The sequence below is a fragment of the Lichenostomus cassidix genome, chromosome 24 (genome assembly GCF_008360975.1).
Source record: "Lichenostomus cassidix isolate B80296 chromosome 24, HeHo_3.0, whole genome shotgun sequence".
In the NCBI taxonomy this organism is placed as follows: Eukaryota; Metazoa; Chordata; class Aves; order Passeriformes; family Meliphagidae; genus Lichenostomus; species Lichenostomus cassidix.
Window position 1 is genome coordinate 5,328,975 of NC_139504.1, and position 27,408 is coordinate 5,356,382.

General features: G+C 45.0%; 2 protein-coding genes and 1 long non-coding RNA gene across 6 annotated transcripts; 2 read left to right on the forward strand and 1 right to left on the reverse strand.

The window, feature by feature from the left end:
• Positions 1–106: 106 nt before the first annotated feature.
• IL18 (interleukin 18) lies at positions 107–19,056 on the reverse strand. 3 transcript variants are annotated; one of them, XM_085081726.1, is made up of 7 exons: positions 18,935–19,056; positions 9,418–9,462; positions 3,648–5,509; positions 2,665–2,738; positions 1,433–1,570; positions 551–696; positions 107–426 (listed from the first exon to the last, which is right to left on the reverse strand). In XM_085081726.1, exons 4-7 carry the CDS (start codon positions 2,729–2,731, stop codon positions 175–177), a joined length of 603 nt encoding a protein of 200 aa, XP_084937852.1. In that variant the 5' UTR covers positions 2,732–2,738; positions 3,648–5,509; positions 9,418–9,462; positions 18,935–19,056; the 3' UTR covers positions 107–174. The 3 variants fall into 3 exon arrangements, with proteins under 3 accessions (XP_084937852.1, XP_084937854.1, XP_084937853.1); XM_085081728.1 differs by lacking the exons at positions 9,418–9,462; positions 18,935–19,056 and adding an exon at positions 6,734–7,142; XM_085081727.1 differs by lacking the exons at positions 9,418–9,462; positions 18,935–19,056 and having other exon boundaries at positions 3,648–7,142.
• On the forward strand, positions 7,029–8,288 carry LOC146427558 (uncharacterized). The gene is made up of 3 exons (XR_014856376.1): positions 7,029–7,570; positions 8,072–8,162; positions 8,263–8,288. It is a non-coding gene; the product is annotated as an uncharacterized LOC146427558 (long non-coding RNA).
• On the forward strand, positions 12,189–27,374 carry BCO2 (beta-carotene oxygenase 2). 2 transcript variants are annotated; one of them, XM_085081722.1, is made up of 13 exons: positions 12,189–13,521; positions 14,341–14,427; positions 17,806–18,010; positions 18,835–19,046; positions 20,043–20,158; positions 21,546–21,648; positions 22,701–22,829; positions 22,939–23,099; positions 23,585–23,752; positions 25,359–25,496; positions 25,704–25,886; positions 26,258–26,368; positions 26,690–27,374. In XM_085081722.1, exons 1-13 carry the CDS (start codon positions 13,413–13,415, stop codon positions 26,801–26,803), a joined length of 1,836 nt encoding a protein of 611 aa, XP_084937848.1. In that variant the 5' UTR covers positions 12,189–13,412; the 3' UTR covers positions 26,804–27,374. The 2 variants fall into 2 exon arrangements, with proteins under 2 accessions (XP_084937848.1, XP_084937849.1); XM_085081723.1 differs by lacking the exon at positions 14,341–14,427 and having other exon boundaries at positions 12,191–13,521.
• The last annotated feature ends 34 nt before the right edge of the window (positions 27,375–27,408 follow it).

Consider the following 27,408-nt stretch of genomic DNA (forward strand, 5'->3'; position numbering starts at 1 on the left):
CTGACTGGAAAACATTCTTCTGCTGCTTTTTGCCAAGAATTTGCTTTTTTTAAAAAAAATTTATTTTTTTTGTAAGTACTGACAGTAGTGAAAACATAAAACTGGCTTGTTTGAATAAAGACATACTAAAGTTGCTTTTATAAAACAATATTTTAAAACTGTCGACGTGTTCTATTATAGGTTGTGATTTTCATTCTGAACTTGGCTAAACTTAGATACACTTATCTTCATGGTTTCATCCACTTCATCTTTTGACAGTTTCTTTAGAGTTAATTTTCTTAAGTAGCCTTCTTCCTCAAAGGCCAAGAACATTCCTTGTTCCAGGGAATATTCAAACTTAAAGGCTCTGGAGCAGGAGGACGTAAATGTCTTTTTGAAAAAGATGATGTTGCTTTCACCAGGAATTTCTTTGGGAACTTCTCCTTCCTGAGGGAGAAAAAAGGGAACAGATTACTCCCAGCACAAGGCCTGACCAGTTTAATTCCAGGTCTGAGTTGTTAATTTTGCCTGTTGGTTTTGTACAGATGTGGAGAGGGAAGCAGATCCTTACCTTAAATCTCACAATCATCTCCCCACGTTCCTTCTCACAACACATGTAATAACTTTTGTCTTCCACTTGGACACTGAAGGCCACAGGCAGCCCTGCTGAGGGGGTGGTGGTTTTGTAGCAGTGAATGCTGAACTGCATCCCTTTGCCTGAAATAAATTGATTATTGTTGATTATCTGCCTCAAGAGAGCTTCAACAACTGAACTCAGTGATGTCTTACCATCCCACTGGCAGCTCTAGCTGTCTTCCCATGACATTTTTCCTGGCAGAAGAGCCAGGACTGGAATTGTTATGACTTCAGGTTGTACCTTTTTGACTTTGTGCAATCAAGCCATAACCAGTGTGCACCAAAGCAGCTGAGGGTACCAGCCAGGATTAAAGGATTGACAGGGGGGAGGACTCAGATCCTTCTGTGTGCATGCAGAAGGTGAAACTGGGATGGGTAAGTGACCATCTAAAGCAGACCATCATATTTTCTCCATAAAGAAATGTGGTCAACAAGTACAGTTCTAAATAAATGGCTGAAGCACCCTAAAGGTCAAAGCCAGAGCTGTAAGTTTATTAACTACTACTAGAAGAAAGACCTTGTGGTGTCAATACATTGTTTAGATTTTAAAATGATTTTTTGTAATCCAACATTCAAAAAAAAAAGGGAAATTCAGGATTTTGGGGTCAGAGCCAAGCCAAAATCTTAACAGCCCTTTTTCTGCATGACATCCTGCAGGCCTCAGCCTAACCCAGAAATCTCACCCAAGACACAGAATTTGACTTGCAAATGAAGTTTGAGTCATTGCTCTCAGTCCCCTCACGATGATTACAAAGAATAAAACCACCTCTAGGACAAAGCAGCAGGGCAATGGTGATGATTTCTATTTGGAAATTACCAGATTGCATCTCCTGGTCTGTCACATCCTCAAAAGCTGCCACGTTCAGGTCTGGCCGCACCACCAGCAGTTGGCTGTGCACGTTCCTCAGCACTCGGTGCAGAATCTTTTCCCTGCAAAGGGCATCACATTCCAGCTCTGCAGGAACAATGAAGGAAAATTCTTAATGTTTTAGCTGTTGTCTCCTCAGATCTTGACAGTTTGCTGCCAGATTAGTCTTGGCATTGTGGATGTTGTGTGAGGTGAATTCTTAGAACGACAGCAAACAAAAGGAAGGCCACATTATTTTTCACACCTCTGGCCTGAAGCAGATTTCCCAGAATACAGGAAGTTATAAGCCAGAGGAGCTTCTGTCTTTGCTAGTGAGAATTCAGAAGCAACAGTTCTCTATTTTGCCCAACAATTAAAGTGCATTGAAAGGTGCTGTCAGGGAAGATACTCTCCTGTGCCTCAGGAGGAATTAAAGCAGCGCCAGGAGCAGTGAGATGTAGCTCTGGTTTTCTTGCTGCCACTCTCAGTTTGAAACTTGTCCTCTCTGGGTTAGTAAGTGAAATGGATAATAAAGGTAATAAATGATCTCTCATCTTACCATCGTCATCTTGGTTCCAAGGGAGCCGTGAAAAAAAAAGGAAAGAAAAAACAACATTAAGCTCTGCCCCCACAAGAGAAACCACTCTGCACCCAGGCAAGGCTGGAAGACAAACAGCCACCTACACATCCTCAGTGCCACCAAGTGCTGTCACTGCAGACAGGGTTGTTGTGAGCAAAACAAATGGTGAAACCCACAGTCATTTGAGAACTGGAGTCACCCCCAAAGCTGAGGTATGCAAAATGCTTTCTCAGGGTTATTTCAAGGTGAGCAGGTCACTCTAAGCCTAAAACTGAGGAATAATTGCATGCAAATTTTTGGTTTTATCAGTGCCTTTATTCTAAGGGAGCAAAAGGACAAGAAGCATTACAAATTGCTTTTAGAGAAGAAACTGTCTTCTAACAAACTTTATTCTGTAAGATTGGAAATTACTCGCTCCAAGTCCACACCCCAGTATTTCAACTCTTCTGAGAGTCCCTTCCCAGAATGTTTAATGTAAGCATCAAATATTCCCCTGGCTCAGATCCTTGGCTAACAACACTTAAAACTAAAACTTACGGGAAAATGAGGTGAAATCAGACTGGCAAAGGAATTGTGTTAAATCAGTATTCAAACAGAAAAGATTAATAAATGCTCTAATTACCGTCAAAATAGAGGCAGAAGTTTTTTCCAAGTTCTACTGCACGCACCAGAATCTCTTCAGCACTCATCTTCACCCTGCCCAAAGCACACAGAGAGGAATCAGAGTTAAGCTCCATGCTTCTTGCTCTATAAAGTGATAAAAGCTCAGTCCACACAGACTGATTTTACCAGGCTACCCCTAGAAAAGAATGAGCTTCCAAAATACCAAAAAATTAGAATGCATTCTGACTGCCCCTCAAAAAGTCATCCCTTACATCCCTAAACATAATCCATGTGTTAAAACCAGCTGAGCTAATGGGAAGATCTGGTTCTTCCACTGGGATTTTATTGTGCAATCAAAAACAGTCGGCTCCCTTCCAAAGCTTTTTTACCAGTTGAAAAATACTTCTTATACCAAAGAAATGAGCAATATCAACATGAAGTAAACACCCACGCCCATAACGATTAGGGTTGGTAATGGCGGTGATTTTCTTGCCCCTCTAGCGAACCACTTTGAGAAAAGTATTTGCAATTGATTTTTTCCCTTTCTATATGATCTCTGGTGCAGAAGAGGCAGCCAGGCTCCCAGCAGCATCTTTCTTTGCAAACTGGCACTCCCCAAGCCTTAGAAACGAGATACCACAACTCCCAACCCTGCAAGCTTCATCCCCAGCAGACTAACCACAAAGGCAAGGACGACTCTGTTATTCTAAAGCCGAGGGGCAGGCACAGGCAGGACCTTTGACAGAGGATTAAGGGAAAAGGTGGAAGGGAAATAAAATGGAAGGGGAACACCCTTATATTTATAGGTGAAACAAAACGACTGGCTTCTTCCCTTCATCACAGAATCATAGAATCAAAAAGGTTGGAAAATACCTCCACGATCATCAAGCCCAGCCTTGAGTAGTAAAAGATGATCATCAGACCTTTTACCACGCACATTTGAAAAGAACGGCAGACCCTGAAAGGAGTTTTCAGCTGACTGTCGGACGTGGAATGACTCACCCTGAGGAGCCGCAGGGATGCGGGGCGGCAGCAGAGGTGGCTCTGCTGATCTCTGGTGATCCCTCCTGGTTCCTCGGAGCGAAGCAGAGCGATGGGAACCAGGCGGAGCTTGGGATGGGTGGGTGGGAGCAGGGATAGCTCCCGGTGGTCCCTCCTGGCTCCTCGGAGCGAAGCAGAGCGATGGGAGGCGGGAGGAGCTCGGGATGGGTGGGTGGGAGCAGGGATGGCTCCCGGTGGTCCCTCCTGGCTGCTCAGAGCGAAGCAGAGCGATGGGAACCGGGCGGGCGCTGCTGCGGACGGACAGGAACTCCCGTCGGATCGCGGCTGTCCCAGCCACCCCGGCTCACCGCATCGCTGCCGGGGATGCCCCAGGCGGAGAGAAGCTGCCGGGAGGGGCTTTATAGCGGCCGAATCGAGCCGCTTTCCCAAGATCTCTGCCTACGTCGGCATTTCTGGCGCGGCATTTCCCCTCCTCGCCGGCGCGGGCAGCGCCTATGCAAATCTCGCGCACCAGGGTGGCTTTGTGCCCTCGGTGTCCCGCTGAGGTCAGCGGGCTCGTCCTGTTGCTCCACCAGCATCTCCAGCCGGTCCACGAAGCCTGCTCGGCACTTTGGGAACAGCTACAGTCCGTGCCCGTCCGGACTGCCCTTGCGGAGAGCCGCTTTGGGACGGGAATCACCGCGGGTGTGTTCTTGATGGCAGCAGTGCCGAGGAACGCTGGCACGGGGCAGGAAATCTCCTCTCCCAGCCGTTTGGGCAGAAGAAGATTGATGAGAGGAGTTCAGCTCCTGTTTTGGGATAAAGCCCGGTTCCTGCATCCCGCCCTGCCTTTATGAATGTTTAAAGCTGGAACTGCGGTTATGGGACAGGCCCCAGAAACCAGGAAAGCGAGCTTGGAAATGACTGATTTACCTGTTGGCTATCTGCAATCTCCATGCCTGGATTTGCTGATTCTAATCCTGATCAGAATTTAGGGCGTTCAGCTCTGCAGCTCCGTGGGTAAACTGAAGCGCCCCAAGTTGTGGGGATGAATAAAACCACCCCAACCCCCCAAATCAAACCCAAACCCAAGTCCCCAGGATGTTGTCTCAGCTGTTCGTGTGTCTGTCACTGCTGGTGGAGGTAAAAATAAGAAACCCAAAGTTCATAGGGAATGCTTTAACATCTGTGTGATAAAATCAGGGAGATAATTTTGAGCTTAAAAGCACACCATTAAATCTTATTTGAAATTATAAAGATAAAAGCACTGTCTCTTTTACTAATAACCCTGGACTTAGCGTGGTTTACCTTGGGAGAAGTGTATTTCAAGTAAACAAAAACTATGTGTATGCAACAGAAATTTTACTGCTTTCTTTAAAGTTTTGCAATAAACAAATGAAATTGATTCAAAAGAAACCTAAAAAGCAGGAGAATTTAGCATCAGATTAAAACATCCTGTTTGCAACAGATAAGCAAAGAAAAACACATTTTTTCTAGCTACTGTCTCAGATAAGAATATATATCCTTATTTACAGACTGAATTCCAGCAGGACACAAAAAATATATTTGTATCTTTCTAAATGTAACTGACTTCTGTTTCTTGGCCACCCATTTCTGTCCATTTTCCCAATATCCATTTCGTAACAAATAGTTCCTCCTGCAAGCAGGATCAAAATGCCTCTTGATCTTTTTCAGCTAAAGCACTCTGTTTCAGCCCTTTAAGTTTCTACCTCTGGATAATTTTCTTCAGCTTCAAAATAATATTCACGTGTCTTTTCATCACCCCGGTTGATTTTTAATATATTTGAATTTTGGGCACCAGAGCTTTATTCAGGAGAGTTCCCCATTTGGGTGATTCTTGTTCACAGATTCTTTGCATTTCACTGCAAAAAAAAAAGTTATTTAAAAAATTGATACTGTACTAATAATTTTTCATTTAAATTTAAACATACATTCAGATAATTATTTATTTTGTATCAGCTGTTGGCCCTAATGTTTTTGGCCTATTGATATTCCATATAAAGCTGTCAGGAAGGAGGACTTGGTCTATCAGCCTTTGAGAGCCTTAAAATTCAATTAGGTCATTCAACACATTGAATAAAAGATATTTCCTTCTCTTTAGTGTACATATTCGTATTTTTGAGGACCAGACTCTCAGTCACACAACAGCTTTTGTGGTAAAGGTTAAACTTTCATTTCTCCTGGAATTTATTATCTCCAATCTTAAAGGAACTGCAACTACTTCTAGAGTAATGGCTTAGACAATTTTTCTCCAATTTAAAAGGAACTGAAACGCCAGTAAGAGTGAACTGTCACCCCTTAGATAATCTTATTTTAATGTTGTTTTTAGTCTGAGCTTTATCCATAGACCATCACATCCATAAGATAATGGAAATGAAAATTCAGATGTTTAATTTGTTTGACTTCAGGTGCTCTGTTACTAAAACCTACTAAAGGTGACCCAATTAAGTAAACACCTTAGGAACATTTTGCTAACATACTCTGTCCTATCTGTTTCTTAATGTTTAAACAGTATTGCTAATAGCATAAATGTCTATAAAATATTTGAGCATTAAATGAAATGGGCCTTGGCAGCTTATTAAAAATGGTTTCTACTTTATGGAAGTATTTAGTTCTCATTCTTTCAGCATTCTTTTGATTTCTCGTGCTGGGATTTTCATTTCAAAGCCTCTTTGGATAACGTATGTGAGATTAAGATCCTTTTTACTCCTAAAAGCAGAAAATAAAGATAAAAGGGGGGAACAAAAAAAGAGAACAAGCCAGAGACAAAATTTATGTCCTATAACATAAATCACATATTTTACATAATATAAATCATATCCCATATCACATAAACCACCCATCACAATATACAACTTCCATACCTGATTTACATATGTTATTTACGTTCCCATAACTTCAGATCTGGCAATGATACATTTCACCCTAGGGAACAATACCAGTATTTTGGAAAGCAATAACTCAGTGTGGCGTTTAATCTTTTTGGATGCAGAAAGTTCACTGCTGACTTCTTGTGTCCTGTTTGGTCCTCTTGCAAAGGAGCCCAGGGGTAACTCAATCTTGGCAAAACAAAACACCACTTTTACCTACAGAAGTGCAGCAAATCCTCAGGAAAACGCAATTTTTTTACGTGTTCTTTGGAGAGAGTGAGACAGAAAACGGTCTTGGCAGTTGTGCGTTTTAGTGTTACTTGTTTTAGCAGCGCTCCTCATTTCAGTGGTGTTAGTAATTTCTACTGCCTCATCTCTCATAATGCACTAATTTACGGCTCGTGTTTCGAGGAGGATCCACCGGTCATAAAACGCATTCCAGAGCTTTCAGCTAGAAGGTGAAATTTGACAGGAATGGATGAGGAACTGTTTAAAGCTTTAATTGAACAGCCCGGGCCGGAGCCGCTCCCTCGGCCTGCGCGGCACCTTGGGCCGTGCCTGGTGCCACCGAGCCGGGCAGGGCTGGGAGGGTGCTGCCGGCCCCGAGGAGAGCTGCTGTCCCCTGTCCCCTGTCCCCTGTCCCCTGTCCCCTGCCCCTGTCCCTTTTTAACTTGTCCCCTGTTCCCTCACGGCCACTCCCTGCCCGGCCCTGTCATCCTGAGGGAACCCTCAGCTCCTGACCACCTCGGTGCCCTCAGGGACAGGAGGGGACCAGAAAGGGACAAGAGGGGACCACAAAGGCATAAATCCCCCCGGATTTCGCCTTCAGCACACCCCGCCATCCCCCCACCGTTCTGCAGCCCCTCCGAGGCGCTGCCCCGCCATGAGGAAAGCGCCCTCGCAGAGGAGCAAATCGCAGGTTTTACACGTTTTTATTTAAGCATCCTCCCCCGAGCGAGCGCTCGGCAAACACCCCGTGCTGCCCGTGAGGCAGGCAGGGCGAGCAGCGCGCAGAAAGCGGATGGAAAGGGAAATAAAGGCAAAAAGATGGAGGTGAGCGGTGCTGGGTGAGGAACTCCCTCATGGCCCCTCTGGACTGAACCACAAAGGATCACGGCACTTTAGGGAGGTTTGGGGAAACAGAAATGATTTTTTTTTGTGTGAGGGAACCACAGTTTTCCTGAGGGCTTGAAGGCCACAATAAATTGGGTAAGCACTGGGCAAATATTTATATAGGACTTCTTGAGAATGAGCTTCTGAAGTACACAGCTTTTACTAGATATATACACTACATATATCAGTGTATCTATATATAAATGTGTGTGTGTATATATAAAAATAAATCTGAGTGTATTTATAGTGAGATCTCAATCTGGTACTTCCCACCCACTCCCCAAATGCTGTAAACCCAACTCCACTCACATTTTCCCCAAAAACACTCACAAAATATTTTTAAACCTCTTCTTTTTTTTCGCCTAAACTCTGTGCTAAGCTTGTTTTAAATCCTAGAACCTGTTTTTGTTGTTTTTTTTTTCTAATGTGCTCTGTTGTTAGAATGAAGCTTTAGAAACTCCTCAGTTGTCTGACAAAACTCCTTCTAAGGACTCGCAGTCCAACACTGAACCACTGGAAAAAGTTTTAAATGGTGATGTATTAAATGTACTGGAAGTAAGTATGGAATGACCTAATTTAATGCTGAGATTCATTCAAATGTTGAAATAAAATTGTTTTTTCTCTCTTAACAGAGACGAGCAAAGAAATTAATAACTTGTTATCAGAATATGTTGACATTATAAGGCAAGTTAACTTTGTCCTATTTGCACAGCAATTTTTAAATTCTCTAGGTGATGGATGGGTGGCTGCAGTTTAGGGAAATTAGCATTGAAAACTGTCAAACTCAGACCTTGAAAGAAAAATGCTGTTCTCTGTTCCAACAGAGAGCTAATTTGGTCAGAAACTGGGTATTGATAGACAACACATTTTTAAGAATAACACAAAAATAGTGAGAAAGTTAATGCCATTAACACTGATTTTAACTACAGATTTTTTCATTTTAGTTCAAGAGCAGAGTTGGATTCTTCTTGTGTCCAGGAACTTGATAAAATCTTAGAAGAAGCCAGAGCCATAGAAAACCAGCTAAAGCAGAGAAGGGAGAGCCTGAAGCAGAGATTCACTGCCGTTGCCAATATTCTGCAAAGCTAAACGGAGTTTGTTGCAGAAATGCAGAGCCAAGGTTGTGTTTGTGTATGAAAATAAACTGCTATCAGTGTTGTGATGTCTGTTTCTTAGATAAATATTCCTGGCAGTTCAGGAAACTTTCAACAAGTTAAGTGGCTACTTAGTGTTTAAATACATAGTGTAGTGGTAGGTAGTAAAAATGATTCTGAATATATATTTTAAATCCTGTGACTCAATGGATTAAGACATTAAACCATGTGGTTTTTACTGGTTAACCTATTAAAAATAGTAAAAAACATTTCTGTGAAACATAGATTTTTATTATGTAAGTAGAAAAGGACCTCAGATTTTTTCATGTTAACCATTTTCTGGTCATGTTGTTTCCTTTTTTTTCTTTCTACTTTAAAAAATGTTTTTGTGTTAAAATCTTAATCGAATGTACTTGCAATGTTATTTTCATTTTGTCTCTGAGTGTAAACAGCTTCAAAAGATCAGTTTAGAAATAGGAGAGTTCTATTAGGAATGCTACTTCGGGAGAGTATAAAGTCTTAATTTAAAATACCTTGTAATACTTGCAGAGCTTTGCAAGGCCATGTTGATATAAAACATAAAACTTTGCTGTTGGTGTCAATAAATAAATAGATAATGCTAACATGGTCTGGAATGACAGTGTCCTGTTACTTTGCTATTTGGCTATGTGAGTGTTGCTTGCTGGTACTCACTTTATTTGAGAACACTGAGTGCTTTTTCTTTCTTGTCAGTCGACTCTGTTAAGAAAGAAAAAAGATGAAACATGGAGAGTACAAAGGATCATTTGTACAAACTGTGGGACTTATGTAATAAAGAAAAGCACTCGAATAAGATATATTTACATCTTTACCCCAGTAGTGTGCAGTGATTTCCTCTTTAAATCCTCTCAGACTTAATCCATCCTCCTTTCCCCCTTTCCTTAGCTCAAAGCCCAATGTGCTACGTGTCGCAGTGACACGATTTAAAACAAATAACGAGAGGAACTGGACATGTAGGGTGAGATTTAGATACCTAAAGATGCAGATATGTCCTTAGCAGGATTTTCAAAGTGCCTAAGCATGGTGTAAGCGCCTTACATGCTTAGGAATTTTGGAAAATCCCATAAGGTGCCTATCTGCATCTTTAGCATCTAAAGGCTTTCAAAAGTCTCACCACTGCTCTCCATCATGTTTAGCAGCCTCTTATTTTGTCCCTGATGTTCTCACCTTGCAGTCACTGCCGTTTAAACAGAGAAATGTGGCAGAAAAAGAGAAGAAGACTTAGAGAGTGACATTTTCTAAAATCCTGTGCTGAGGGTTTCTAATTACTCATCACTGTGCTGAGTGTTTCTAAACTCCACACTCATCTGTGGTGATGACACAGCCCAGAGTTTCAAAATGATGTCTGTCAGAGGTCTGAACTCAGCCATTTACCCACAGATATTTATGCAAGGCTTTCAAGAAAAGTTACACAAATGTAATCACTGATGAATATCTGCCTGCTACCTACATTTTAGCTGTTTGTGCTTGGAGAAAGCATGCAGCCTTTTTAGATCATCTGGATTTGGATTATCTAGGTTTAGTTTATGTGGCTGATTTAATCAACTATTACTAAGCATCAGAACTTGGATTTTGGGGTACAATAATTTTATATGTTTTTTCCCTTAGGGGATTAAGTGTTCCTGTTGCAGCAGTTTGCTCTATTTAAAAGTTTCATTAAATCCAATAAAAATTGGTAAAACTCCACTTTTTAGAACAATGAAGAGCTGCTTAGTGCACTTAAATGCAAGATACATTTTCTGAGTAATGATTCCTGTTTTGCTACAGCGATTTCTTATACAGATGGTTGTCATTCCATTTAATAAGATTTAATAGAGCAGGATTTCTGGGATAATAAGAGGAATTTAGAATTTGAGGAGCTACTGAAAGTAAAGTCAGTGAATATGGCCATAGTAACTTAGGTGAGCTTACGAACAGTGTGGTTATAATTATTAAATTTTTTTAATTACAAAGAGCAACAAAGCTTCTGGGTTTGCTGCATGAATATAGGTGAGGATATATATATTTAAAAAAAAAACTAAGTAGAATGAATTACATTAATTTAAAGAGTTTTGGCTTGAAATGGTAAGTTCAGAAAGATAAAAAGATGTGTTGAAAAGAAATTTTTATCACCTCTTTTGAAGCTAAATATTTCAGCAATGGCAACACATTAATCATTCATTTATCTCTCTGTCTTTTAAGGGAGCTTTATATAATTGTTGTGCTGGCCAAAAATGTAGAGTTGGCTGCTCTGCAGTGTTCCACCTGATATCTTAGTATATGGACAGACTCTTTACATACTGTTTTCCTTCGAAACCATTAAAAATTTTGCCATTTTCCCATTTGTTTACCACTCATCCGCCCCACAAATCGCCTCCCTTACGGATTTTGGCGTTTATTGGGAGAAACAAAGCGAGTTTTCTCTTCTGATCTGACACTAAAGGCTCATTCGTGCTCTCCTTGAGGACTGAGCTCCTCATGAAACCCAACTGGCACCCATCCCGTCCCTATCCGCTTTCCAGTTTTACTCAAGGAGGTTTGGACAGAAAAGTAATTGGCTTTAAAGCTGCCAAATCTGATCAGCAAGGCTCAGCTGGGAACTACGTTTTCTTTTAAGCTTCTCCCCTCCTCGTTTAAGCTTCAGCCTATAAATTAACAAGAAGGTCTAAGATGACAGATCAGTAACAGAATATAAATGGATTTTTTAAAAAATCTGGAAGCATCTTAGATGAAGTTCCAGCCCTCTTGGAGTGAAGGGGATCTTGACACTGAGCCTTTTGTGTTTCTGAGCTTGATGTGAATTTCTCCACAGGCTGGAAAGTGTAAGTGGAAAAACTCAATTCTTCTCATTGCTCTTCTATTGTCTAAAATCTAAACATGGGAAATAACAGATAATGCAGAAAGTGTTCAGGTAATCAGTGATGGGAAGTTTTCGCTGAGAAAAGGCTAATTCTGACTGTTTACTTAAAATGAAACTGCCTTTTAGCATTGATGGAACAATGTGGGTCAGAATAGAAAAATACCAAATCTAGTAGGTAAAAGAGTGGTTTATTGACATTCTGTCCAGAACTAATCAGAATTCACTGGAATCTTAATTTTTTTCCTTTGAATTGTCTTTGAAATCCTGATGGTGGAGATGGCATTGGAAAAGAACAGAGTGGGTGTTTTGCATGATCAGGGGGAAAAGCCAGAAAAAAAAAAAAAAGGCAAAGACTCACAACTTAGTCAGCCTAAATCCCATCCTGGAGAGAGCCTGAAGAAAATTTCTGAACTATGACTTAGATAACAATATATTTTTTTTAAATCCTTTATCAAAATAGCTGACTTAATATGGAAAAATTATCAGTGAGTACAGCTTGGTGTAAGGTTACACCATCCTTTATGATACATAAAATAAGATAAACTAGTAAGTAGGGGCTAATATATGAGTTTAAAAGTAACCAATACTCATTTCTTTTTCTGCAAGATCAGCCTATGTGGTATTGTATAGTGATCTGCTTCCAGCTTTGCTTGTTCCTCCTTATCCCAAATGACTTAGAAGAAGGACTTTAGAGGATACAGTCTGTTTTCTAAAGAGCAGCAACCTAGAGGTCACAAATGCTCTCAATAACATACCCTGGAAATTCATTGCAATCTCAAGATGAAGGGTCGAGCAGTAATCAAGATTTCTGGAAACCAGAAATTAAATAAAGAGCTGAGACAAAGTGATCCGTGAGAAAAGGTTGAAGCAGTTGGGTTTGTTGGGAGAAAGCACAACTCAAGGGAGTGCATGATAAGAGATGAGTTAAAGGAATGCAGGACGGGTAGGAAGAAATGAGCTTGATTTGCAGCAGGTTTAGGATAAGTATTAACCTGTCTGTGGAATGGGGTCCCTGGGGTGCTGCGCCTCCTGCCCTGCTCCCCCTCCAGGCACAGGACAGCTTTCAAGAGCTGCTTAATACCATGAAATAAATATTCCAGCACATTTTCAAAGCGCTGGCAGCTTCCTCGAGGCATCCCGAGGGAAAGGGTCCATCCTAGGTCCGGCTCAGTTGGGAACAGCAGAGCACAGCCCATCCTGCTGGACTGGGAGAGAGAACGCGGTGTGACAACCAATATTCCTGCAACCGTGCGATTCACCAAGATGCGAAATGACTACGGGGGGTTGGCAACAAAAGCACGCTGTATCCCGAGTATTTCTGGGAGATGAGCAAGAAGACCAGGCGAGAGGGCTTCCGAAAGGATCTGCCTGCAAGCCTGGCTGCTTTGATCCATAGATCCCCATCTCATTTTTTTCCCGTCCTCCCGCCTCTCCAGCTATGGCAGGGCGCTGGAGCATTTTTTCCCGGCGCGGCAATGCCCTGACAGTCGCAGCTCCCATTTTTTTCCCGGGGCGGCAATGCCCTGGCAGTCTCAGCTCCCATTTTTCCCGGAGCGGCAATGTCCTGGCGGTCTCAGCTCCCACTTTTCCCGGCGCAGTAAGGCCCTGGCAGTCGCAGCTCACCTGGCCCAGGTGCCCGCCGGGCTCGGCGGCCGCAGAGCGCGCAGGAGCCGCGCGGAGCGCAGCGCGGACAGCCCGCGCACGGCTCTTATTGTGAAAGGATGATGAGAGGCAGCGCTCACCTCCCGAGCCATCCCTGCCTGCTGCTCGCCGCCCTGGCACCGCTACCTCTGCCCGGCACTCCCAGCCGATGCCTCCTGCCCGCCGGAATATGTTAGCCAAAATCCTTTTCTCCGCCGCCAGCCTCCTGCTCGCTCACTTGCGGCAATTCCTCCTCGCCTTGGTGCAATTCATTCCAGGTAAAATGCGTCAAAAACAATCCCTTTCTTCCCATCCCTAGGGAAAGGGGTTGCTGCCCTGCCGCTGCTGTCGCGTCGGGAGGACAATTCCATTTCTATTGTCGGCAACTCGGCACCGAGCGATGCGGTGTCTTTGTTAGATGGCAGAGCCCCTGCTATTTATCGAATAGATAAACGGGAGAGGCGAGGATTACAGCAGATACAGATGGTTTAGAGCTGGGAAAGCAGCACACAGCAGATTCTCTGGGCGAGGCAGCCAGCTGGAAGTGGGCTCGGAGAGGCTTCTTTGGAGCTGCGGCGTTGCTGAGGCTTTAATCTGACCGTGCACACGGGGAACTCTCCCGAAGGATTTTTGTACCACAACCCGACTCTGCAATTCGTGTCAATTGCACGGCTTGAGCTGCTTTTTGTTTGGGTTTTCTTTTTCGTTCCTTTGTTCGCTTCGTTTTGTTCATTTGTTTGCCCGAGATTTTCACAAACTGGGAACCAATACAAATCATGGCTTAATTAATGAGAATTTCTGCTTTTGGATGGTAGTGGTGTTTGCCTGCCCTTTAAGCTCAAAGCATTGCTTCTGGGGTATCCAAAGAGCTGAAAGATTCTCAAACCTGCCTTCTTGTGCCACCAGAAGACCCCAAAGAGTAGAATGTATTTCTGCTGGTGTCTTTGGGAAACTCAAAGCCATTTCATGTTCTTTCACTGTCGCCTTTCTCCTTTCCTCCCTTTGAGCCTTCCTTTGCTCCTTTTCTCAATTATTTTTCCCCTCCTGTGCTTTCTGTCGTTTCTGTCATGTTTTTCTTTGCTTCTTTGTCTGTTAAGCGAGGAAGTGGGTGGCTGAGCCCCTGGCCATGGGCAACCAAGCAGCTGCATGGAACAAGGAGCCCAGCACGTCCTGGCATTCCCAAGGCAAGTGCTGCGCCTTCCCTTCGCAAATCCCTGTGGGACACGAGGGGCAGCTCAGGGTCCAGGCAGGGGTCTGGAGGGCACTGATCCACAGCTCCAGGTCGGGCTGGGCGTTGGGGAAAACTGGTTTGCTTCCCTGTTGCTCCGACCTGTGTTTCGTAGGGAACAAAATGCAGCTTGTGCCAGGGGATTATTGCCAGTTGGAATGGTCCTGAGGGAAAACAGAATTCCTGCTTCGCTCTCCCTGCTTGAAGAATGCCTTGACCATTCTGTTGGCTAAATTCTGCCCTTGATTCTGGTGGTCCTTGTGAGTCAAACAGTTAGACTGTGTGTGGAGAGGCGATTCCTCAGCCTCAGGTTGGAACCTGTAGGTTAAAATCGAAATGGATTTTCTCTCTGCCACGTGTTTCCCGGGCTAGCAAATGGCTCCCATGGCTCCTCCAGCCACCATTAATGACTTCATGTCCCACCCACTGCTGCTGAAGTAGAATTTAATGTCTGAGTCGTGGTGACTCCACCCCCAGCAGCTTTCTCTTCAAGATCCTCATCCTTCGTCCCACCATTTCTGGATGGAAACGTCAATAAATAATTAATTCGGGGCTGTCAGTTTGTGCTGGGCAGTGCAATCATGGCGCATTGTGCCGGGAAACAGGGGATGAACAAAGAGCTAGGCCAGGATAACTCTGCAGTAATTGCCTGCTATGTTTAGAAAAGGTTGGAGGAAAGTTACAGCTCCGTGTTTGGCACTGCCTCCGCTCGGAGATGCCAAAGAGCTTAAGCCTGTTGTTAAAAGTCGGAGCTAGGATGGAGACTACTGTGGAGAAATGAGGTTTCTGAGAGGGCAGGTGGTGATCTTTGTTGATTTTCAGGTGTTCAAGCACACACGGAGAGCCCCACTGGGACTGGAGAGCTTGCATTGGGGATTCGAGTTCTTCCATCTTGGAGCATAGCCAGAGCAGTAGCAGGAATGACTTTATTTATGCTCCACTTAACATTGAAAACCAGTCTGTCTTCTGCCTTCTGCAGAGAGAGATTGGTCCTTTATTGGGTAGCTGGGTGTTACAAAGAGTTATGATTTATGACTGTTTTCCCCTGAAGGTGAAACACAGCTTTTAAATTCCTAATTAACTGTGTTCAGGCAGGAGCTGTTTGTGTTCCGTGTGTTCAAAGTGCAGCTAAATGTAACAGTTTTTAGAATTATTATTCTTTTGTGTTGTTCAATAGGGAAGATAATGTAAGATTTTTTTTTTCCTTCTTGCATCCCTCCCTTCCTCCTGGCTATTCTTAATTTACTTGAATCTTTCTGGAAGCTTCTGTTTTGGCTCATCTGGGTCTTGTGATTTGATCCAATTTTTCACACACTTCTACCAGGATCTTCAGCTCATTTGAGTGATTCCCAGAAGAAAAAAAAAAAAAAAAATCCATTCTCTTGCTGTGCTTCTTTCTCCCTCTCTGGTCTGGGGTTGGGACATTCCCTTAAATATTCTTGTGTATGGTCCATTCTATGAAAACTCCACTTTGGAGGGGATGCCTTGGAATGAATTCTAAGGAGATGAATTCTAACTAGATCAGATTTCAAGAAGGATTACCGAGATGATCACGTGAATGGTTATCACAGGACAAGGAAAACAAAAAGAACTTGGCTTACTTAGCTTAGGAAGTGATATGATTCTTCACCCTAAATGCAACACGAGGAAGGGAAAACTACCAAAGCCACATAACAGAGCTGACAGAAAAACAAGAATAATGTCCTTTTGGTAAATTCAAAGCATTTTTCTGATCATTAGGACAAGGGGTAGTTACCTAAAGAGGGAATAGGTGCCAGGAGACATAGAGATATTTAAAACAGAGTTCTTATAGATGAATTTCTGGGACAGCAGTTGGGAGGGGATGATGCAGGAGGTCTTTTCCAGTCCTGTTCAGGCTCTTTTGTGGAATATATCTTCCCAAAATTTCCATTTACAATGCTCTCCAGGAAGTTCCAATGCAGTGCCATGCTAAGTCATGCCAGCTTTGTTTCTGCTTGGAATCAAAATGTCTCCTCAGGGATGCGTTCCCCCCATTTAAAAATTATTTTTTAATTATTTTGCACCTTCGCAAGCTAAATCTGCTTTTCTGCAAACACTTAGTGATCTAAAGGAGGATTTGGGGATTGGCAAATCGAAGAACCACATTGGAATCTCACATTTTACCTCCCTGCGTTCCTAACACCCAACCTGTGGGTGGTTTTGTGTAGAGAAACAAGTTTAGGAAAGTTCTGCCTGCCAGTTCAGCTCCTTTGCAGATATTCTGGCTGAAAAAGCAAATTTCCTCTGGTGGTGTTGAGCTCAGGGTTTCAGAGGAGGTTAATTGGGCAGCAGCAGCACTTGGTCACCTGGATGAAAGGATGTAGGCCAGAAGCAGCAGCGGTGAAAGAACAAAAAAATCAGAATGAATTCAGCAACAGCCCGGATTCCTTTGAGTGAGTGGTGTCTGCACCACCCTGGCTGGTGGAGCTCTCTCTGCCACGTGCCCTTTTGGATCAGCATTTCAGTCCCACCCCAATTTCCCCAATCCCAGGCTGCTTCTGTGCTCCCTGGAGAGCAGCAGAGCAGCTCCAGGGAGGGCAGGATGGGCAGGTGCCAGCCGGGGAGGGGAGGAGAGGCACCCCTGGGTAAATCCCCGAATGCAGCTAAATGGATTGCTAAAACAATCCTTGTGTTGATGAGGCTTTGCAAAGCAGGCGATGGAGCCAATCACTGACATCACTGCTCGCTCACGGCGTTCCAATCACTTCATGCCCCGGTGGGGCTTTTGTCCTGGAAATGGGACTAATAAGGTGTTCTTGCAGTCAGACCAGAGGCTCCATCAGAAATTATCCTTCTCTGCTATTGCTTACCTCCTTTTTAATTTCCTTTAAAAATCTGTTTTGTCCTGTAAATGTCTTTCAGCTCAGTTTCATTTGTGTTCTTCCTGACTTCCATTCTTTGGGGATGGCAGATTATTTTTCTTTTTTCTCTTTTCTATTTTTTTGTTTGTTTTCTTCTCTTAGCTATTTATGAAATTGAATCCAGGTATAAATTTCTTTCATTAAAAGAAAAGTTATCACCTTTTCTAGACTCCTATATTCTATTACCTCCTTTGGGCTGCAGAACAGGTGTCTCTTGTTAACTAAAATTAACTCTTGTTAACTTTACGCAGTAGAGTAAAATCCACTGAATTTTCAGCTCCTGTGGATATGGTAGGTTTTGTAGCTTTGCCTTGAGTATCCACTACAACTTGGCTGCTTGCAGATGCTGAATGCTCTTCTCCCTGACGTCCAATCTCGAGATCTAGCATTTATCACTTTATTCTGGTGAAAATCCAATTCCCTGCTTTTTGCTCTCCCTGCCCTCTTTGCAGGTTTCAAGAACTACCTGCCCAGCCCACCCAAGGAGCAAATCCTCTGCCACAGACCCAGGGGGCTGCAGTGCATCTCCCCTCTAGTGCAGAGTGTGGAGGAGACCCCTGAGCCCATCCCAGCCAAGATCAAAGGACACATTCCCAAATGGATCAATGGAAACCTGCTGAGGAACGGCCCTGGCAAGTTTGAGTTCGGCAATGACAAGTAAGTCTCCTTTACGTGAATTTTAAAATTCAGGTTGTGGCCTGAAATCTAAACCTAAAGCGGATCCCCTTCACCATTATTTGGAGCATCTTTTAGTTTCATTTTAAGTAAGGGGAGGAAGAAATATTGGTGTCACTCACTGGAGAGCAGTTGCTGAGAGGCTGAGTCACAGAGAGGTGACAACTCACCGTGGTGGGCTGGGGGATGAAACATCCCCACCTCTAGTCCTCTGTCCTGAGCAAAAATCTGCCCCTGAGCACTCTGAAATCCAGGGTAGGAATTGGGAGAGTTGGTGTGAGTTGCTTTAGAAGAAAATCGACACTATTTTATAAATACTAAATTAAAGTATTTCCAGAAAGCACCTGCAGCCTGTGGCTTGGAATATGTCATTCTAGACAACTGCCAACCAAGCTGATGGCAGCAACTGGCCAAAGCTGATCTCCTTAGCATATTCCCAGAGTTAGACTATCAGGTTTTCTGAAAGTCTCCCAAATTTCTTGGTTTGGAGAGAGTAACACCCTGCAGGAAGCTGAGAGCTGAAAGCTGCTGGGTTTGCAGTAATAATTTCTATTGTTGTACAGTGCAGCACAGACTCTATTCCCTGTGCAGGAGTGGGTGGTTTACCTGTGTAGATTATTCCCCAAAATTACAGCATTTTCAGGCTTCCCACCCCACATGCACTTGTTCTGGTTTATTTGGTTCAGGTGTTTTCCCAAACAAAGCTGTGCCTGTGAACCAGCTTTTACAAACAAACCAAAAAGAGGCTACCACAGAGCATCATATAACAAATAACTCCTTTATCTCCCATTTCTCTCTCCTGGCAGGTTTAACCACTGGTTCGATGGCATGGCTCTGCTGCACCAGTTCCAGCTGGCCCATGGCACAGTGACCTACAGGAGCAGATTCCTGCAGAGCAGCTCCTACCTGAGGAACAGCCAGCACAGCCGCATTGTGGCCTCGGAATTTGGTACCCTGGCCATGCCAGATCCGTGCAAAAGCGTTTTTGGGCGTTTCCTGTCCCGCTTCGAGCCGCCACGTAAGAAGGGGTTCTGTAAGAAATGAGAAGTGCTCTCAGATTTTCTTGCAGGAACTTGTGGTGAGGTGGAAAGGGAGGTGTGAGGAAGTGGGACAGGCTTTCTGTGAGGCTGTGTTTTTCTCAGGATGTGACCCAAACACAAGCATTATGTAAATTGCTGTCAGCCTTAGCTGGGGGAAGCACAGTTTCATGTTTTAGTGCCACTTCAGCTCGCTCAAGCCCAGATCTGGTTGCAAATTTCCCACAGAAATCTGTCCCTGAAAGAACATCCTGTGCAGTGCTGATAATGAGCATTACACCCTGATGTTCTACCTGAGACCCAGCTTTGCCCTTAAAACACCTCGCCTTGCTAAGCTTGTAGGGTAAGTGGGCTAATCCCTCCCTTCCTGGACTAAGGTGCAGGAGATTATGGAGTAGGGTGAGGGATGCAGTTGCACAGGAATGGAAGTTCCAGTACCTGTAGGATTCTGTGTACGTCAGGGAAGAAAGAGGCTTAAAGGGAAGCAAAGTGTTCCCCAATAAAACCGGAGCAGCCCTCAAATCTGCCACTGTCTGCTGATGGCAAGGAGAGGAAAATAGGGATAAGGAGAGGAGAATAAGGACAAGGAGAACGTCCTCTGTTCCTTATCCCCTCCTGCCATGCCATCTGCCCTTTCCCAAGGTGCTCACACCTTCACTCACTGTGAAGCTCCCCAAATCTCCACCCCACCTCTCTCAAGACATTCCAGACCTATCCACAGCTCCAGCAATGGGTCGTGGGTAGGTCTGGGATTCCCCAGAATGCCTTCCCCAGCTCCAGCAGTGATTTCCATCCCTGTCCTTGTCCTTTTAACCCAGCTTCACCTGCACACACAGTTTCCCTTCGTAGATTAGAGAGATATTTCCAATCAGTCACACGGGGATTAACGTCACAGCAAATGGGTTTATTTGTTTAAACACGTCTAACTTGCCATAATGTGACATGAGCTGTGCACAACTCCAGGATTTCTGTTCCAGAGCCCAGCGACAACGCCAGCGTGAACTATGTGCTGTATAAAGGAGATTATTACGTCAGCAACGAGAACATCTTCATGCACAAGGTGGACCCAGAAACGCTGGAAACGAAGGAAAAGGTGGGATGAGGGAGCTGGGGGACAGATGGTGCAGAATCACACCTTGCTGCTTCTAAGTGCAGCAAAAAGGGGTTTGTCAGCAAATTCCAAAGGGGTTTGTCTGGACCAGCAGCATCTCTTCACGGCTGAGTCCCTGAACAGTTTTGTAGCAACAGGGGTGGAGATGCTGTCACTGCCCAGCTGGGCACAGCTGGCATTTCTCCTCTGCTCTCCCTGCTTGCCTGGGCTTGTCTGCACCTCTCAGCAGAACAGGAAACAACTTTTTTCCGTGCGCAAGAAAAAGTTAACACTGCACATCTCACATCTGCCTCCTTCCCTGGTGCTTTGCTTCCACCTCTGCTCCCTTTATCTGCATTTCACTCCTCAAGCTTTACACCCTCCAAAGCTTCCCTTCAGAGTCTTGACTGAAACCTCTGTTGCAGAGGGGTGATCCAGCTGCCACTTGATTTTCTCACTTCTAGAAAATGACCCAAACATCAGGGGAGTCTTTCCCTCTGTCCTGTGCATCCTCTCCTCGGGGTGTGGCTGGCTGGGACAGCAGGATGTCACCTGGGACAGGACAGCACAAGTGTCCCCCTGCCTGCTCCCTGTCAGGGGATTTGGGCTGGACAAGTACTGAAAGGACTGAGGGTGGATTCTCCCCTTCCAAAATCAGAATTTCCTGCCCGTTTGGCACTGCAAAATGCCAGCTCAGAGCAGCTTGAGGAGCCATTCCAAGAGTCTCTCCCTCGCTCCAGGGTCAGCAGTGAGTCATGAATAAACTGTGTACAAAGCACAGCTACCGATGGATCCTGGGCAGTTGGGTGATTTGCCATCTGCTCTGTTTGTAAACCAGAATGCAGTGATGAGAAGACACGTGGGGTTTTTTAGGTTCAGCTCCGTTGAACCACTTTGTCATTAAAAAAAAAAAAATCCCCTTAAGCTGCTTTTTTAGATGCACACTGGTAATTTTTTTTTCCTTTTTTTGGCCAAGTGAAGGAATGGAAGGGATGATTTCACGGTTAAACTCTCCAGTTTCAAATGCCTAAATAAGACCTGGTTTTCTAAGCTTCTGGTGACAGAAAGCGTGGTGATTTTTTGGGGCAGTGACTGTCTCTTCACACATCTGTCTGTGCTTATTACGGGCAACATTCCCACTGTGTCAGCACCTGTGCCACTAGGAATATTTATGTCTTCCAAGGAGTGGCTACTGCTATTAGTCCTGCTTTACTGATAGAGAAATATTCTTAATTTTCAAGGATTTCAGGAAGACTGCAGGCAGCATAAAGGCTGAAGCCCAAATCCCCCGTTATTAACCATGAATAAAACCTGCTCCTCTCCCTCAGCCCTCCACAAAACTAACCTTTGGGAAAGTTCTGCACTGACTGAAAACCTTTGGCGTTTGCAGGTGGACTGGAGCAAGTTTATTGCAGTGAACGGAGCCACTGCTCATCCCCACTACGAGGCTGATGGGACAACCTACAACATGGGCAATTCCTATGGGAAACATGGTGAGAAGGCCATGGGCAGGCCTGGCTTTTTGGGGTAGCTCTTGGATAGCTGTTAAAGGAACACCCAAAGGGACCCTGAAATTGCTGTTCTGAGTCAAAAGGTCAATATCAGTCTGTCCCATACAATTGGCTTCTCTCTGCATTTAGGTTCAGATGCTTCTGACTTTAGCCTGGGAATATCCAGCAGATTCTCCTCTTCCTCTCCCAAGCTTTGCTGGAAAACAGGAGCATGATTTGTTTTTAGGTCCCATCTTTCTCATCTTGATAAATTTAACAATTAGTCACGTGTTTTTCCCTTACAATAATTAGCTTTTGATGAGCAGAATGAGGTTTTTTGCAGGGGAGAAGATGGAATCTCTTCCAATAGCCTGCCTGTCTTACAGCAAAACTGCATTTATAGGATATTTTTCTTCTTCTCAGAACTCTGGGCATCTTGATGGGATCTTGTTTCATGCACATGGCTGCTCAGAGCTGTCAGTCCCTGTCAGCTCTGTGAAACCCTTCTTTTCTGGAGGCCTCTGAAAACAGCCACTGCCCTTTATTGTGATGCCTCAGGCTCGTTCCACATTTTCCCTGTTTTGATCACTTTTCATTCTTGCTGTTTTCATTTCCTTTTGGCCTCAGCAATGTCCAGCTTTGCAGCACAGGCTTTTTTCAGCTGGACACCCCAAACGAGATTATTTTTATTCAAACATGCTGCTCTTTCCTGCTCATACGCTCACATTCATTAAATGAGCATCACCAAAGCTCGAAGTTTTCATTTCCTATGAGCTTGATTTTCTTCCTGCTCCTGTTATTGCAGGATAGCACTGCAGACAGAGCTGGAATTCTCCCAGACTGAGAAGATCCTACCACATCCTTTCAAGCTTCCTTTTTTTTGGGTTTTTCCTTTAGTAGATAATCCTCTGTGGAATGCTTTACCGCCTCTTGGTTTTCTGCCCAGTTTAGCAGAGGTGATCCCAAGTATTCTTGGGGAACAGGAAGGAGCAGAGCCTGAGTTTGGCTTTAGGGCTGAACAACCCCCAGGTCTGAACACCTTTTCCCCTTTGCAGGCTCCAGCTATAACATCATCAGGGTTCCCCCGCAGGACCCCAGCCTTGGGGACACCTTGGAGGGAGCCAAAGTGCTGTGCTCCATCCCCCCCATGGACAGGGCAAAGCCATCCTACTACCACAGCTTCGGTAAGATTCCATCCCAAAATCCGGGATTTGGGCAAACGGGAGGCAGGAAGGAACTGTCCAGCTCCCTCTGCCCTCGAGGTGTTTTCTTGATTGAAATCTCCCTCCTCAGGAATGACTGAAAACTACATCGTTTTCATCGAGCAGCCCCTCAGGCTGAACCTGCTGAAGATCATCACCTCCAAGCTCCGTGGAAAAGCCATTTTTGATGGGATAAACTGGGAGCCTCAGCACAACACCTACTTCCACGTGGTGAACAAGCACACTGGGGAGGTAGGTGGGTCTTTGGGCCCTGCAGCAGCTGAGCTGAGCTTTAGATCCCAAAAGTGCTACACAGCAGCCATAGGTGGTTTGTGAATTAATACTGAGGTTACAGCAATAAAGGCTTTAAAACTGGGGGGTAGATTGGTTAGAAATGGGATTTCTTCATGCATTTTCCTCTCTAATCATTCATTTCTTTGCCAGCTCTGAAGGAATAGGCAGAAAGAAGCAGTTTGGGGCTCCTGGGACTGAAATGCATGTCCCAGGGTATGAAAAGGTCAGAACTTGTGAAAGATGCACAGCAAGGGGCTGCTGGATTTTTTGGTTTCTCTCCTGTTTTTTGCTCCTTACTGGCTCAAAGCAGCCCTTTTGTAGCAACACGAGGACAGAAGGCAAATCCCAAGGAATGAAAGAGGAGGGGACAGAGAGGATAAATCCCTCTGAGGTGTGGCTGGGAGCTGTGGGGAGGAGCTGCAGCCTTTCCCGTGTCCCTGCAGGTGCTGCCAGGGCAGTGGTGCACCAAACCCTTCGTGAGCTTCCACCAAATCAACGCCTTCGAGGAGCAGGGCTGCGTGGTGCTGGATCTGTGCTGCCAGGATGATGGCACCAGCCTGGCCCTGTACACCCTGCAGAACCTCAGGAGGAGTGGGGAAGGGCTGGACCAGGTGAGATCTCTGCCTTTGTCTCCCCAGGAGCTACTGAGACAAAACAACTGCTGAGAGTTGTTTGTCTGCAGGTTCATGGAATGGAAAACACCATGGGGACAACAATGCCACAACTCCATGAAAACTGAAATTATGATCTCTTGATGGTTTCTTTCCTCTTAGGTTTCACATTCCCTTGAAACTTTTCGAGCTGGTGTGTGATGCAGAACTCCACAGCCTGGCAGAATGTTCTCCTGGTTTAAAATCTTGGTTTTAATGACATTTGTTTTCTTCATCCCTCCGTAATACAGTTTTCCCCCCAAGAAATGATGCAAAATGAGTTCTAGCATGACTTCTAAGTGGAAAAAGGAACTGTGTTCCTCAGGGCATTACTTCAGAAAGGGAGCAGTTTGTATGAAGGTCACAGAAGCACAAATACCACGGAAAGCCCTACATTGTTCCCCCCAGTCACCTCACACCAGCACGTTCTGATAAATGATTTATTATGTCCAGCTCTGTGAAAACCCCAATTTCAGGCCACGTGAGGGGCATTACTTTGCATAGGTCAGCCATGGGAAAAGCAGGGCTGCTATCAGTTGGTCGCCCTGCAGATGTGTTTGTTGCAAACCCAGTGTGCTGCGTGTTCAGACAGGGCTGAACTTCCTCTGTCTGAGTCCTGAGCTGTCCAGAACCAGCTCAGCTCTGACCTGAAAGGAGCTCAGCTGTGTCCCACTGGGTTCTGCTTTCCTTTGTCGTTGCCTTTTGGTTTTTCAAGTGTTTTTGGAGCATATTCAAGTACAGCAGAATACGCTCATCTGTTAAAGTGTGGACAGATGTGTTAATCCTGTAACATAAAACAGTACAAAAGGGTGTTAATCCCATCTTTTTTCACCCTTCTCTGAGCACAAGCCAGCTGGAATCTGACGTGGCTGGAGCCTCTTTCCATCACCCACATCCTTCAACAGCTGAGTGGCATCACCCCCAAGCTTTAGGCTCACACAGGAGTCATTTCAGAACAGAATCTCAAACCTCACTGCACCAGAAGCCTCAGGCATGTCTGGGCATGCCTTGTGTCCTTTCCCCAAACCATGCTCAGTGCTTTTGGTTGCTCACCAGCCCGTGCTTTGTCTGTCAGAGTTCCTCAGCAGGTTACACGAACCAGAAGATTTTAAAAACCGGGTTTCAGGATGAACAGGTGTGATTAAAGTGAAGTTTCACTTTTAACTGTTGAGCTGCAGGTTGGAGTAACTGAAAAGCACCAAAATAGGGTCGTTGTCATCTATTTAACATTTAACATTGTTGTCTATTTAACATTTGGGAAGATGACAGGGTCTAAGCTTGGCTTGAACAGAGCTTTAGTTTAATGGGGGAGTTATTTATTATATTTATGCATAATATATATAATATATATATACTATATATATTATATTTAGTTTAATGGGGGTGTACTGGAATGTGCAGAAAACTTCTTTCCATGATGTTCCTTACCTTACCAGTACGTGGTAAAACATGTAACAAAAAGAAGAATTCAGGGCTGTCTAAAACTTCAGAATTGTCCCCCAAAAGTGTATTTTGCCTGAAATACCTCTCCTCTCTCCATCACCATCACCTTGTGTCTCTGTAACAGGTTTATGCCTCGGTCCCCAGAGCCTTCCCTCGCCGCTTTGTTCTCCCTCTGGACGTGGATTCAAACACACCTGTGGGGAAAAACCTGAACCCACTGCCTTACAGCCTGGCAAGGGCTGTGAAAAATGCAGATGGCAAGGTGTGTATGGAACCACAAATGCATTTATGCAGCATGGAACCACAAATGCATTTATGCAGCATGGAACCACAAATGCATTTATGCAGCAGGTGCCACCCTGTGCCATTGTCTTCCCAGAGCTTTCAGCACCTCTGGGCTGAGCAGGGCTTGGTGGTTGGGCAGCTCTTCTGCCCTGTCCCAGCCCTGCTGTCATCACATCTCTCCCAGGTCTGGTGCACACATGAAAATCTCCACCCTGAGGGCTTTGAGAAGGTTGGGGGTCTGGAGTTCCCCCAGATCAATTACGCTCACTACAACGGGAGGAAGTATCGCTACTTCTACGGCTGTGGATTTGGGCACCTGGTGGGAGATTCCTTGATCAAGGTGGATGTGGAGACCAAGAATTTCAAGGTGAGGTGAAGTCAGATCATGGAGTCCATTCACTGAAGTGGATTTGGAGATGTGGCATTTCCTGGGGGCTTTAGGGGTCTTTGCCCAGATGGGTCTGGGATGAGATTTCCAATTTCTTCCCTCACCTGGCACCTTGTGAACATGGCACACTCACCTCACCTCACCAGAGAGGCGAGGATGGCACCATCACATCAAAAGAATTCATTAAAAGGTGGAAACTCTCAAGTTTCTCAGAGCACAGAATATTTCCAGGTGCCTCTGTGGGGAGCACTCTAACTTGCAGCTCTGCTCACTGCAGTAGACAAGTATTAATGACATGAAACTCATCCATATGTTCCTGAAACTCATCCATATGTTGCTGTGCTTGCTAGATTTGGAAAGAGGAGGGATCCTACCCGTCAGAGCCTGTGTTTGTGCCAGTGCCTAACGCCACGGCAGAGGACAGTGGAGTCATCTTGTCTGTGGTGGTCTCCCCCACTGAGGTAACTTGCTGTCAGCAGTTTGTCAAAGTCACGCGGCGTTAGAAACACTTTTTAAACCCCAAAAAGTGGGTTTGAGGCTCCCTGGCAGAGAGTTCTGTGCTCCCTGTGGTGTGTGGCTCTGCCATGGTCAGGCCCAGGCAGTGCAAGCAGGAGTTTTCCTTGGAATGTCAGTGTTTCCTGAGTGGAGCCTGTGAGTCTCGGTGCTGCTGGCCTGCAGGTTTAGACCTTCTGTAGCCTGGTTGTGCCTTTGGGCTCTGCTGTGGGCACTGTGGGAAGAAGCTCAGCCTGGATACTCATTCTGCCTTTCTCCCCCTCCTGCAGAACCAAAGTGCTTTCCTGCTTGTCCTGGATGCAGAGACCTTCCAGGAGCTGGGGCGAGCAGAAGTCGGGGTGCCAATGCCTTACGGATTCCACGGCATCTTCACTGCCCACTGATGAACTGCTGGGCACCTCCTGGGACTCAGGGCTGAGCCAGGCTCAGAAAAAACCTCAGCTGCTTTCACCTCCCACCTTTCCACCACGTCTGGGATGAAGGAACTGCTTTTTCTCTACTGTAACCTCCTGTATTCCTAACCAAATACAGCCAAGGAAGGCAGAAGCCCCTTCGCTCCCACAGCCCACTGCTTTATCTCCATTTTTTACTACCTTGCTAGACCAGCTGTAGTAGCAGTTCACAAAGGATGCCCTGTTGAGGCTTCAGGGAGGAAATGGCAGCTGAGGTGAGCATGCCCTTCCTTTGGCAGCAACGTGCTCTGAAGGGAAGAGAATATCCACACTCAGGGCTGTGACTTTGGCTAAAGTATGGAAAGAAGAGAGGAGGAAAAAGCAGCTGGTGGAGGTGTAATTACACCCCAGTGAAGGGGTGAATCCCCCCATTGCATCGAGGCTGCCTGCAGTGAACTCGAGGGTAGATGCAGACACTCAGGGGCTGTGCTTGTGCTTTTCTCTGTACACAGTAACAGTAGCAGTGTCCTCAAATAAAACCTTGGGAAGTTTTGCCTTTCTTTCCCTGCCCTCACACAGTCTTGTAGAGGTGGAGG